Source organism: Myotis davidii, unplaced genomic scaffold, assembly GCF_000327345.1.
Source record: "Myotis davidii unplaced genomic scaffold, ASM32734v1 scaffold223, whole genome shotgun sequence".
In the NCBI taxonomy this organism is placed as follows: domain Eukaryota; kingdom Metazoa; phylum Chordata; class Mammalia; order Chiroptera; family Vespertilionidae; genus Myotis; species Myotis davidii.
Genome location: NW_006294609.1, coordinates 1,147,541 through 1,160,284, shown reverse-complemented (window position 1 = coordinate 1,160,284; position 12,744 = coordinate 1,147,541). Strand labels below are relative to the sequence as shown.

General features: G+C 41.5%; 1 protein-coding gene across 1 annotated transcript in view; it reads left to right on the top strand.

Annotated features, from left to right (window-relative positions):
- CRKL (v-crk avian sarcoma virus CT10 oncogene homolog-like) overlaps positions 1–12,744 on the top strand; it is a 29,682-nt gene that overhangs the window by 11,193 nt on the left and 5,745 nt on the right. Inside the window, exon 2 of the mRNA XM_006768855.2 lies at positions 5,635–6,100. Within this exon, the coding sequence (XP_006768918.1) occupies positions 5,635–6,100 (466 nt within the window). The remainder of the gene's footprint in view (positions 1–5,634; positions 6,101–12,744) is intronic.

Sequence of the window (12,744 nt, the reverse complement as noted above, 5' to 3'; positions counted from 1 at the left end):
ATATGGATGCATACAAGTCCTTTGGTTGATCTAAAGACATATTTTTGATATTTATTTTAGATACATAAATGCCATTTAACAAAGAAAAATCAACCAAAAAATGAGTTTGCGTGACACGCGTGTCATAGGTTCGCCATCACTGCTCTATACACTGAGCCAAACTGGCTAGAGCTGGAGTGTGGTTCTTATTAGTAAAGGAAGAGGTAAAGAATTTGGAGATACAATGGTCAAGATAAGGAAATTGGATTTTATTTAAAGTGCAGTGGGTGCCCCCTATGTTTATAGCAGCATTATTTATAATAGGTAAGATCTGGAAACAGCTCAAGTGCCCACCAGTAGATGAATGGATAAAAAACTGTAGTACATTTACACAATGGAATACTATGCGACTGTAAAAAAGGAGCTCTTTCTTACTCTTTGAGATAGCATGGATGGACCGGGAGACTATACTAGGCGAAAAATAAGCCAGTTAGAGAAAGACAATTATCACATGGTCTTGCTTATACGTGGAATCTAATGAACAAAATAAACTGATGAACAAAATAGATCCAGAGGTATAGATGCATGGAACAGAATAACAGATCTCAGTGGGGGTGGGATGAGGTAGGAGGGAACAGGAAGAGATTAACGAAAAAACATATGCATAGCCCTTGGACACAGAAAATAGCGTGGGGAAGGCCTGGGGTGGAACGAGGCGGGGCAAAAAGGGAGAAAATGGAAGACATCTGTAATACTGTCAACAATAAATAAATAAATAATAAGTTCAGTGGGTGCCATGGGAGGAGTTTGAACCTGGGGACAGTACAAGGTGCAAAATGATGGTGACTGATGACATATGTAGACTTCAATAGACAGCTTGGTGAAAATGCCTGTTTTGGAGATAAGATTGATCCTGATTGCGGGGGAGGGGGAAATGATAGGAAGAGAAAGGAAGAAATTATGGTTTGGTATATTTGTGTTTATCTTATTACTGTAATTAATAAGCTTTTTGTATTTGTGGTAAACTTAACCCCCAAAAGGTGTCATGTCTGTTGTTTTTTGTTGATTCAGTTTTTGGGAATACATTTATGAAAGCTGGGGACAGTGAAACAAGGAAGGCCTTAGGATAGAACAAGCAATAAGAGAGAATCTGGGCAGAGATGCTGTGGCTCACTGGAAAGTCAGAGAAAAGGGGCCTTGTAGACAGGTTCAGGGGGTTAGCCCAAGATGAGCTGCCACTGCCCATTGCTCCCCTGGTTGTAAGTCTTTCAAGGACTCAGAGTTTAGGTGATGCATGCTGAGAGGGAAGAAAGTCAGAAAGATGTGGCCGTGTTCCCGCCAGCTTCGTTAATTTTGAATGACCCCAAAGGATTCTCTTTATGCATGTGGATGTCATTTTTATATTACAAATCACTTCCATTTTATTTGAATACAAACAATTTTAACATTCTGTGTATTGCTATAGTTAGTAGTCAGGTAAGCACTAGTGTGATATATATAATAAGTTTAACAACAGAATGTTTCAGAAAGTGTCTGAGTGGATTTTTTAAATATGATGAATCATATTTTCCCATGGTTTAGAAACTTGAAAGTGTTTTTTGTATAACTTGCTTTTCCAGTTTTAGTTTATGTATGAAGGGTAGGAGAAAAATCATGAGAAGTAAACATTTTAAAATTGAGGCAAGTTGACCCTTAGAGAAAATCTTATTTTTTACTCAACAGACTTTGCAGATTGTATGTACCTGGTAATATGGAACTAACGGAACTAACGGTAAATCAATAGTCCTATCCTGGCTGGGTAGCTCAGTTAGTTAGAGCATCATCCCAATAGGCCAGGGTTGTGGGTTCAATCCCCCATCAGAGCATACACAAGAAGCAACAAATGGAGCTTACTGATAATAAAGGCTATTTCCATGCTACCTAATATGGTAAAGTAGCTGTGGGAGAACTGGAAAAGGATGCTCAGCCTAATCTGAGTGCCCAGAGGAGGACCCTCACACCTGTGAAGCAGAAAGCAAGGACTGCATGGACCAGAGGATACCACAGGCAGCAGGGTCAGACCTCCTTCCACATCCCCTGTTCTAAATATTTAAGGGAACTCAAATCTGGACTTTTATAATTAATAGGGAAGAAGGATTACCAGTAATTTTGATTAGCATAGAATTCAACACTGTGAATAAACCTTTGAGTTTCTTCTTACCGGGAGTTTAAATCATCTAAATTTAATTAAGATGAGATATAAGAACAATGTCATGCACGGAATGGAATGGAAGCTTGCCCAGTTAGTTCCCATAGCATGTAAAATACTGGTAGCCATTTGATTTGTGACATATCTTTTGTTTGAGACTCAAATTTAGAGAATTTTTTTATCTAAGAAAGAATTTTCCTTTGATCTTAATAGTTGGACTAGATTATTTCTAAGGTTTCTTGAGGCGAAAATATTTTAGTTCTTCCTGATAAGTAAAACGAGGCAGTGCTTATTAGTGGTGGTAGTTCAGATTATCCTAGAGCAGAGATGGCGAACCTATGACACGCGTGTCAGAGGTGACACGCGAACTCATTTTTTTGGTTGATTTTTCTTTGTTAAATGGCATTTAAATATATAAAATAAATATCAAAAATATAAGTTTTTGTTTTACTATGGTTGCAAATATCAAAAAATTTCTATATGTGACACGGCAGAGTTAAGTTAGGGTTTTTCAGAATGCTGACACGCCGAGCTCAAAAGGTTCGCCATCACTGTCCTAGAGTCTGAGCTAAGATCCTCATAAGTAATTTGGGGCCCAGGCATGTAGCAGCTAGTCTGGAATGATGGCTAAGAGTAGGAGGGGATCAGTGCTGAGGTGAAGAGTCTTGGAAGGCAAATCCAGGATTTCCTTTGCTAACTGAATTAAACCAGGTTTAGGGAGTTGGAATGGCAAAGCCTTTGTGTTTTCAGAAGGAAAAAACGGTTAGAAACTGGAATGGGAAATGCTTCCCCGTGTCTTTGGCATTTTAATTTTATTAGGAATTTCAACATATATAGGCCTACTCTATACCAAAGCCCAATACTAGATTGAAAGCATATAATGCAAATAAACCATGATTCTAGCCTTTGAGCAAATTAAAATATAATACCATGGGAGCTTAAAAGCAAGTATGATCAACTAAGGTGTTAGGGAAGACTTCAAAGAGGATGTGCTTTTTCAAACTGATTCTTTTAAAATTATATATATATTTTTTACTGATTTGGGAGAGGAAGAGAGACAGACATTGATGTGAGAGAGAAACATCAATCCGTTGCCTCAGTAAGCATCCTGACCAGGAATCAAACCCATAACCCTTCGGAGCATAGGCCAATGCTCTTAACAACTTTGAGCAACACCAGCCAGAGTCCTGCTGTCTCTTTTTAGATGTACTGTTGATAGTAAGCAATTTGTCCCTTAGTAAAAAGGCCTTTGATGTTTTAAATCAGGCTCCTAATCACCATGGTATTCTGATGACTGTGAAGCTAGTAATTCACATTAAAAAGATACAAGCTTTACCAAATCATGAAGACTGCTTTTGGAAAATCTTCATGTAGCAAGTATGTACCAAGGGCCATGAAAGTGTTCCTGTTCTTTAATCTGGGAATCAAGGCTTTACAAAAAAATCCAGCATAGGGAAAATAAGGTCAAAAGAATTTGTGATGTGGATGATTAAATAGGGAGAAAGAAAACCTAAGTATCCAATAAAACAGGGATGCTTCATTGCAGCAGGCTCCCAGAATGAAATGTTATCCTGCCCTGAAAAAGACCAGTGATTTGGGAAGACACCTGTGGTGTGGTATTAGGCAGAAAAACTGCCACAGACATTCACAGGATTTTTTTTAAAGTCATGAAGTGGCAGGGGAGAAGAAAGGAAGAATTATAGCTACATTAGAGCAGGAACTATGGGATTTTTAAAATCTTTTGTTTTTCTACTTTTGCTGAATGTTGTAATATGGTGATAGTTTTTATAAATCAAATCAAAAGAATGTTTCGACATAGATCATGTTGTTATGAAGTAACTTCTTAGATCACTAATGGGGGAATAAAGAAAGAGAATGGCCATGGGCTAATGGGAAACCTTAGTGGAAGTATCTTAGCAATCCCCCTCAGGGCTATTCTAGAACCTGGCTCTGGTGAATGGTTCTGCAGGCAAAGTCATTTCCTAAAGATGGGCAGACTTTGTATGAAGTCCAGGATTTGTTACTCTGGTGTAGATTCAAAAACGTTATGGGGACAGGGTAATGGTAAAGGTTTCTTCTAAAACTTGGTGTGAAACAAAAGAATGTTTGTAATAACTTCAGTCATTTCTAGGATATAATGAGTAATCAAGTATGCTGCCTGTTTAATTTTTCTTTGCCTCTTACTGTGACTGAAATAAATGATTTAAGAATAAAAATAAATTAAAAAAATAAAACTTGGTGTGTTCACAACTTTTCAGAACACTCAAGTTCTTGAACCTATGGGGGAGACCTCTGTACTTCTTTCTCAGAAGGAGCATTACAAATGGAATGTTGGAGAGCAGGGAACTGTGCTTGTGTAATTGTCTCTGGGAGTACATTATTAAACAATGTACTAGGCCAGTGGTCAGCAAACTCCGGCTCTTTAGCCCCTTGAGTGTGGCTCTCCCACGAAATACCACATGCGGGCGCGCACGTACAGTGCAATTGAAACTTCGTGGCCCATGCGCAGAAGTCAGTATTTTGTGGAAGAGCCACATTCAAGGGGCCAAAGAGCCGCATGTGGCTCGCGAGCCGCAGTTTGCCGACCACTATACTAGGCTAATACACATTGAATCTGTGAGCACAACAAAGGGACTGACTGATGCTTAGCTGATAGCTCTTGCCCATGAGTTTTATGTTTGTTTTTTTAAATATATTTTTATTGATTTCAGAGAGGGAGGGAGAGAGAGAGAGAAACATCAGTGATGAGAGAGAATCATTGATCAACTGCCTCCTGCATTCTTCCTACTGGGGAGCGAGCCCACAATCTGGGCATGTGCCCTTGGACTGGAATTGAACCGGGGACCCTTCAATCCGCAGGCCGACGCTCTATCCACTCAGCCAAACCAGCTAAGGCTTGCCTGTGAGTTTTGCAGTGAAAACTTTCACATGCTTTCATTTGGATGTTCAGGTGATGATTCCTATACAAGGTGTACTGTGAGGGCTTTGTAAGTTTGGAATGTAGTGCATTTTATATTTTGAGGGACACAGAGACAGAGGTCTTTGTCATCTTCTCTGTGGGTGTCCATAGAAGTGTGCAGGATGCATGTCAAAGATTAAGACCATGAGGGAGAGTATGTGGTGGTTGTGACAAGGTCCTGAGGAAGACAGCTACTGAACTTATTCTAGGTTTTTAGTAAGTTCAGGCCAGGTACTGTGTGTAAACAAAAGGTTCCTGTAAAACAGAAATATGGGGTGTGTATGTGAGTGTATGCATTTGGCATGTAATTTAAAAAGGCATATTTAGGATATTGACTTAGGTTGCAATACAAATGATAGTAAATCAGTGCAACAGAATCATCTTAACTACAGAGTTGGAATTAATTTAAAGAGGGAGATAATTTATTATAGAGAATGGTTTATTTAGAAGTTTGGCAAACACTGGTATAGAGTAAGATTTTTCTCTTAAAGTAATTTTCTTTCTCAAGGTATCCAAGCCCACAAATGGGATCTGTATCAGCACCCAACCTGCCTACAGCAGAAGAAAATCTGGAATATGTACGGACTCTCTATGATTTTCTTGGGAATGATGCTGAAGACCTGCCCTTTAAAAAAGGTGAGATCCTGGTGATAATAGAGAAGCCTGAAGAACAGTGGTGGAGTGCCCGGAACAAGGACGGCCGGATTGGGATGATTCCCGTCCCTTATGTTGAAAAGCTCGTGAGATCCTCACCACATGGAAAGCATGGAAATAGGAATTCCAACAGTTATGGGATCCCAGAACCTGCTCATGCATATGCTCAACCTCAGACCACAACTCCTCTACCTGCAGTTTCCAGTACTCCTGGGGCAGCAATCAACCCATTGCCGTCCACACAGAATGGACCTGTCTTTGCAAAAGCAGTCCAGAAAAGAGTTCCCTGTGCTTACGACAAGACTGCCTTGGCATTAGAGGTAAAATCTATTAAGGTTGTTTTTGGAATTCTTTTGACATTCGGTTTTTATCTTTCATTTTAATTTTGTTTCTGCAAAGTTATATTTACGAGAATAAGAGAACTGGATGATCTTAGAAGATCCACTGTGAGTAGTCCACATGATTCTTTTGTCCTTTCTATGCCTTGTTTCTTCCAAGATCTCAACCTCTTTGCTCTATTTTCTGTTCCCAAAGACTCATAGATTTCGTTTCACAGTAGTCAGTTTTATTTCCAATAAGGAAAGATGATAGTTAAGAAAGATCCATGTCCTAGAGTTGACATTGGTAGACAGACACATAGCCACTTATACATTTTCATATTTCTAATGTGGTTAGTTGAGTTGAAGAGAAATATGAATAAATGTCTTAGAATTTCTCTTTGGTAAGGCAGAGGAATTTTTTTTTAATGTTTTCATTTAGTTAATGGTTTTAGAGAGGAGAAAGGAGAGAGAGAGAGATTTGTTGTTCCATATATTTAGGCATTCATTAGTTGATTCTTATATGTGCCTTGGCCGGGGATTGAACTTGGAACCTTGGCATAGCGGGATGGTGCTCTAACCCAGTGGTCACATATTGGTAGGCATTCATTACCACTGGTGGTCTGTGAGGTCTTAAAGGTTGGCAACCGCTAGTTTAAGGAAACCTTTGGAGCAGCAGTCGCCAACTGGTGGTCCGTGGACCACTGGTGGTCCATGAGATCCAAAAGGTTGGCAACCGCTGCTTTAACCAACTGAGCTACCCAGTCAATCCCATATAATAAAGAGGTAGTATGCAAATTGACCCTCACTCCAACACACAAGATGGCCAGTGGGGGAGGGCAGTTGTTGGCGATCAGACCATCAGGAGAGGGCAATTGGGAGGGACCAGGCCTGCAGGGGAGGGCAGTTAAGGGCGACCAGGCCTGCAGGGGAGGGCAGTTGGGGGGGTCCAGGCCTGCAGGAAAGGGCAGTTGGGAGTGACTAGGCCAGCAGGGGAGGGCAGTTAGGGGCAACCAGCCAGCAGGGGAGCAGTTAGGCATCAATCCGGCTGGCAGGAAAGTGGTTAGGGGGTGATCAGGCTGGCAGGCAAGCGGTTGGGAGTCAGCAGTCCTTGATTGTGAAAGGGATGTCCCAGATTGGAGAGGGTGCAGGCTGGGCTGAGGAAGACACACATACACCCCCCAACCCCCAAACACAAATTTCGTGCACTGGGCCACTAGTAAATGTCTCAGATCTTACTTATGAGAGATTTTGTAAATAATAATAGCATGAAATAGAACTTAAACATTTTAAAATATATTTTTATTGACTTCGGAGAGGAAGGAGAGTGGGAGAGAGATAGAAACATCAGTGATGAGAGATCAGCTGCCTCCTCCATGCCCCACACTGGGGACTGAGCGCACAACCTGGGCATGTGCCCTGACCAGGAATCGGACCATGACCTCCTGGTTCATAGGTCGATGCTCAACCACTGAGCCACACTGGTGGGGCTGAATATTCTTTAATATCAAATTGCATATGTGTTAGAGAAACAGATTAAATTAGTGATTGTCCTCTATGTATTTACCTCAGGATCAAAGCAGGGAGATAGCCTAGGTCAGTGGTCAGCAAACTGCGACTCACAAGCCTCAGTTTGCCGACCACTGGCCTAGGTGCAGGGCAGAAGGATGAAGTAATGGAGCCTGTTGCTTCAAAAAAAAGCAAAACTTAACCCATAAAACATTGTACCCACAGATAAAAGTTAGCTATAATTTGTTTTGTATATATTTTTCACTGGTTATTCTCAGTATTTTCTAGATCAGGAGTCATATCTCAGTAAACTACACCTGAAGGTTTGTTTCAAAGTCCATGGTTACTTTTCCCTCTCATCTTGGCTATGAGGAAAAAGTGAGGCTTGTGGCAGAAGAAGCCACCTCCACAGATAAGAGTCATCTTTGAGTAGACCTTCTGGTTTTCTCATCTCACACAGTTCTGCCCTTGCATAGGTACACTTGTCTGGCCTAGTGTACTCCTCAACACGCTAAAATAACTTGTATACTGGGCTCTTAATACCTTCTAGTTTGCACCCAGCATGGCTCAGTGGTTGAGTGTCAACCTATGAACTAGGAGGTCACGGTTCCTAGTCTGGGCACATGCCTGGGTTGTGGACTCGGTCCCCAGTGTGGGGCATGCAGGAAGCAGCCAATCAGTGATTCTCTCCCTCTCCCTTCCTCTCTGAAATAAATAAAAATATATTTTTTAAAAATACCTTCTAGTTTGCATAGTGGTTTCTGCCTTCTGAGCTATTTTCACATCTGTCATTTCATCCTAGGAGTAGTAGGGAGCTAGGATTCAGAGAGTTGGTGTAACTTTGCACATTTGGGTGAGAACCTTGGGGATAAGACTGCAGTCAGAGCCCTAGCTGGTTTGGCTCAGTGAATAGAGCGTTGGTCTGTGGACTGAAGGGTCCCGAGTTTGACTCCAGCCAAGGAAGGGCACATGCCTGGGTTGCGGGCAGTCCCCAGCAGTAGGGGGAGTGCTGGAGGCAGCCGATCAATGATTTTCTCTCATCATTGATGTTTCTATCTCTATTTCCCTCTCCCTTCCTCTCTGAAATCAATAAAAATACATTTAAAAAAAAAAAAAAAGACCGCAGTCAGAATTCTAAGACCCATAAAGGAAGTTGGGAATTGGGTTCTTACCTGAGCTAGTGTTTAAAGTCTCTCCATTTAGGACACCTGCTTGCTGGCCTCTGGCTCTAAGATACATGTTTTAGAAACCTGTATTCGGTGCATTCTTTGGAGTGTGTGCCCAGGGGATTGTAGAGAGGAAAATCAGGTACTATAGAGGGGATCACTTAGACTTGGTCAGTGGATACATAGGTAAGGACCTTAAAGAGATCAAGAGGAGGAGAAAGCCTGTCTGGTTAATGATGTGTATTTTAAGATAACACATATACTTGGCCACTACTTAGCTCTCTTAGTCTCTCAGACCCAAAGAGAGGTCTCCATACCTGAGCCTCCTCATGACACTAGCCCAGCCATGTGAGCCTTGTCAAAGTCTCATTTTGATACTTTATGGAGAGTGTAAGTGGGACTCAAGAAATACACCTTTGCCAAATTCTACTTAATGGTATTTCTCATTCTGTATATTTAAATTAGACTTACAATAGCATAAGTGAATATTTTTTTGTATGTGAATATTTCTATGAATTGTGTTATCTTATAAAACTTAGTGGTGCCTATCTGGTCTTGTTAAAAACAACTCTCTTGAGACTGTTGCAATTAGGTTACCAGAAAAAGTATTAAAATTCAAATGAAAAAAGTTAGACAAATAGAACAAAATGTACTAGTAATTGAAGCTTCATATTCCCCTTGATAATATTACAGAGAACAATGATGACTAAAGTGAACTTTATTTCTTTCTCTTTTTTAATATATTTTTATTGATTTTGTACAGAGAGGAAGGGAGAAGGATAGAGAGTCAGAACACATTGATCAGCTGCCTCCTGCACACCCCCTTCTGGGGATGTGCCTGCAACCAAGGTACATGCCCTTGACTGGAATCGAACCTGGGGCCCTTGAGTCTGCAGGCTGAAGCCACTGAGCCAAACCGGTTAGGGCTGAACTTTATTTCTTGAATTATTTCACAAATACAGTAGGTCCTTGGGTTACATCGGAGATCCATTCCTATGGCTCAATAGTCTCAGGCCGATGCTCTATCCACTGAGCAAAAACAGCCAAGGCATGTTCACCTCTTTTTAAGAAGCATGTTGATCTTTGGGATTTGATTTGAAAGGGAACAGTTGATACCTTTGTAAGGTGGGTCATAGTGGGTGTCCCTACTCCTTGAAAAACAGCTCTCCCATGCCCTTGATATAATAGGGCTGGAAAGGCTCCTGGGAAACAAGTTACACCCTACAAGAACATTCTCAGATTGAGGGAAGCAGTGTAGCCTTTTCCAAAAGTAGATCATTGGCCAGAAGATAATGTTTGGAAAAAGGGTGCTATTGTCATGAAATACCTATAGTCAAAATTATATTCTGTGACACAGTAGAGAAGCAAGATGGTTAGGAAAGATCTTGGATCTTCATTCAAGTCCTGGTTTTCCCTGGTGTGATCTTGGACAGGTTACTTAAATTCTTTGAGCCTAAAAGGCACCTTGACTCAAGAGTTGATGCTAGTTTGTTTATTAATAATCCATGTAGACAACCTGTGAGGGGTATCTTGCAGGGTCCTGCTACCAAGGAACTTAACCTCTCTCCATCTTCCTCTCCCTCTCTCTGTTTCACTCTCTAAGCATGTCCTCCGGTGAGGATTAAAAAATAAAGAAGCAGCCCAGATAGTGCACCTCAGCACCAGTTCAATTCCAGGTCAGGGCTCAGTCCCTAGTAGGGATGCATGCAGGAGGCAGTTAATCAATGATGTTTTTCTCTCACTGATGTTTCTCTCTCTCTAAAAATCAATAAAACCATATTTTAAAATTAATTAGAAGAAGAGGGCAAGTTGTAATAATGTTTTTTCTTATTAAAGCTGTAATAATATTTAGTCTAACGATCTTCCTAGTGATTTTTTTAGCTTTCTACTGCGTTGCGATCCATTGGCTCTCCTATCTCAACTCGGAAACATCCTGAACATTCGCTCCTTGAGCAAAGGTTTGAATCTTTGAGATTTGAACCTAGCCCGGCCATGTTTCTGCTAGCTAGCGCGTATTATGTGGCAGGCATTGTTACAGGAGTTGGAGTAGAGCAGTGAACAAAGCAAAAGGTCTCTGTTCTTGTGGACTTCTGAGACAATCTCACGATGTGTTTCCTCCCATATTGGGTGACTTAAGTAGTTAAGAAATTCCTCACGTTCTTTCTCTCCCATCAGGGAGAAACACACCACCACTACAATTCCTCTTACTGTATTTGCCTAACCCAGTGGTCAGCAAACTCATTAGTCAACAGAGCCAAATATCAACAGTATAATGATTGAAATTTCTTTTGAGAGCCAAATTTTTTAAACTTAAACTATATGGGTAGGTACATTGTTATTAACTTAATTAGAGTACTCCTAAGGCTTAGGAAGAGCCACCCACACTCAAGGGGCCAAAGAGCCGCATGTGGCTCACGAGCCATAGTTTGCCGACCACGTGCCTAACCCATTTGGACTTAAGTGTGTTGCTCTATGGCTGTCCCTCCAGGGTTTTTTGTTTTTTTCTATTTGGTCTTAGATCATCTGTACACTTTTGAATATTTTAAAATCCTGATTGTGTTTTCTAGCATATTGATCCCCCCTTCCCCAGGTTCATATTAATTGCAAAATTCATAAAAGCACGATCCAGATCATTGTACTAAATCCTCCTCGTCGGTCTCATCTAAAAAAAAGACAATGAGGTTATGGTCTGGCGGGACTTGTTCTTGGCTTAGTCCATGCAGCCTTCTAAATGCCCCATTTCCCATTCTGATCTTTGCAAACTATATTTTGCTAATTGCATCCAGAATTTTGTCCAGGTTTTATTTCAAACTCACCCCTTAAGTATTGTAGAATTTGCCATCATCCCTGTTTTAACAAAAACCAAGAGACTTGACTCTTCATAGGTTTGCCACTGTCCTATAAATGTAATTCTAGTGTCCCGGTGCACTGATTCGTGCGCATTGAGAGGAAATTAATTAGAAGGTGGCCGGCGGAACTGGGGGAGGTGGGCTGGACATGCCCTGGAGCCAACCTCCTGAGGTCCTTCCCCAGTGGCACCTTGGCTCAAAGGGCATCTGCGGAGTGAGCGAGGTCCCTGCAGTAGGTGGGGTCCCTTGGCCTGGCCTGCGGGGATCAGGTCAAAACTGTCTCTGTGATATCCCCCGAGGGGTCCCGGACTGCAAGAAGGTGGTTCTCGGGTGATGCGCCTCAGAATCGGGCTCCCTCCTCTCTGGTTCCAGGGTGTGTCAGAACCACCAATGCCAAGTCACTGCAGCTCGGAGGCTCCTGCGTTGAGCGTCTGCCTCCTGGTGGTCAGTGCGCGTCATACTATCGGTCGGATGGTCACTTGGCCTTTTTACTTTATTTCTTTTTTAATTTATATATTTTTTATTGATTTCAGAGGAAGGGAGGGGAAGAGAGAGATAGGACCATCAATGATGAGAGAGAATCATGGATCACCTGCCTCCTGCACACCCCCTACTGGGATTGAGCCCACAGCCCAGCATGTGCCCTTGACCGGAATCAAACCTGGGACTCTTCGGTCTGCAAGCCAACATTCTATCCACTGAGCTAAACCAGCTAGGGTGCTTAGCCTTTTATATATAAAGAGACCACTTTTGGACTCTTATTCCTGCTTGCCATTGTGTTGGGTCAGTATTCAAATATCTGTTCTTATCAGTATAAGGACATCCTTTCATCTTTGGTGAATATTCTTTTTGTTTGGGGTTTTTTTTGTTTTTTTTTTCTCCTTTATTTATTTTTTTATTGCTTAAAGTATTAAGAGTATTATTACATATGTGTCCTTCCCCCTCCCCCCTCGCCCTTGACAATCCCCTGGCCTCCTTTAATTTGTACTTAAACTCTAGGGAGTGTGACCATCACAGCTGATATAACCCCTCATTTTCCCAGTCATTCTGGACAGAAGTTGTTGTCTCTTGCCTTTGAGGTCATGGGGTTATGACAGCAGGATTTCGAATGTGACATCCTCAT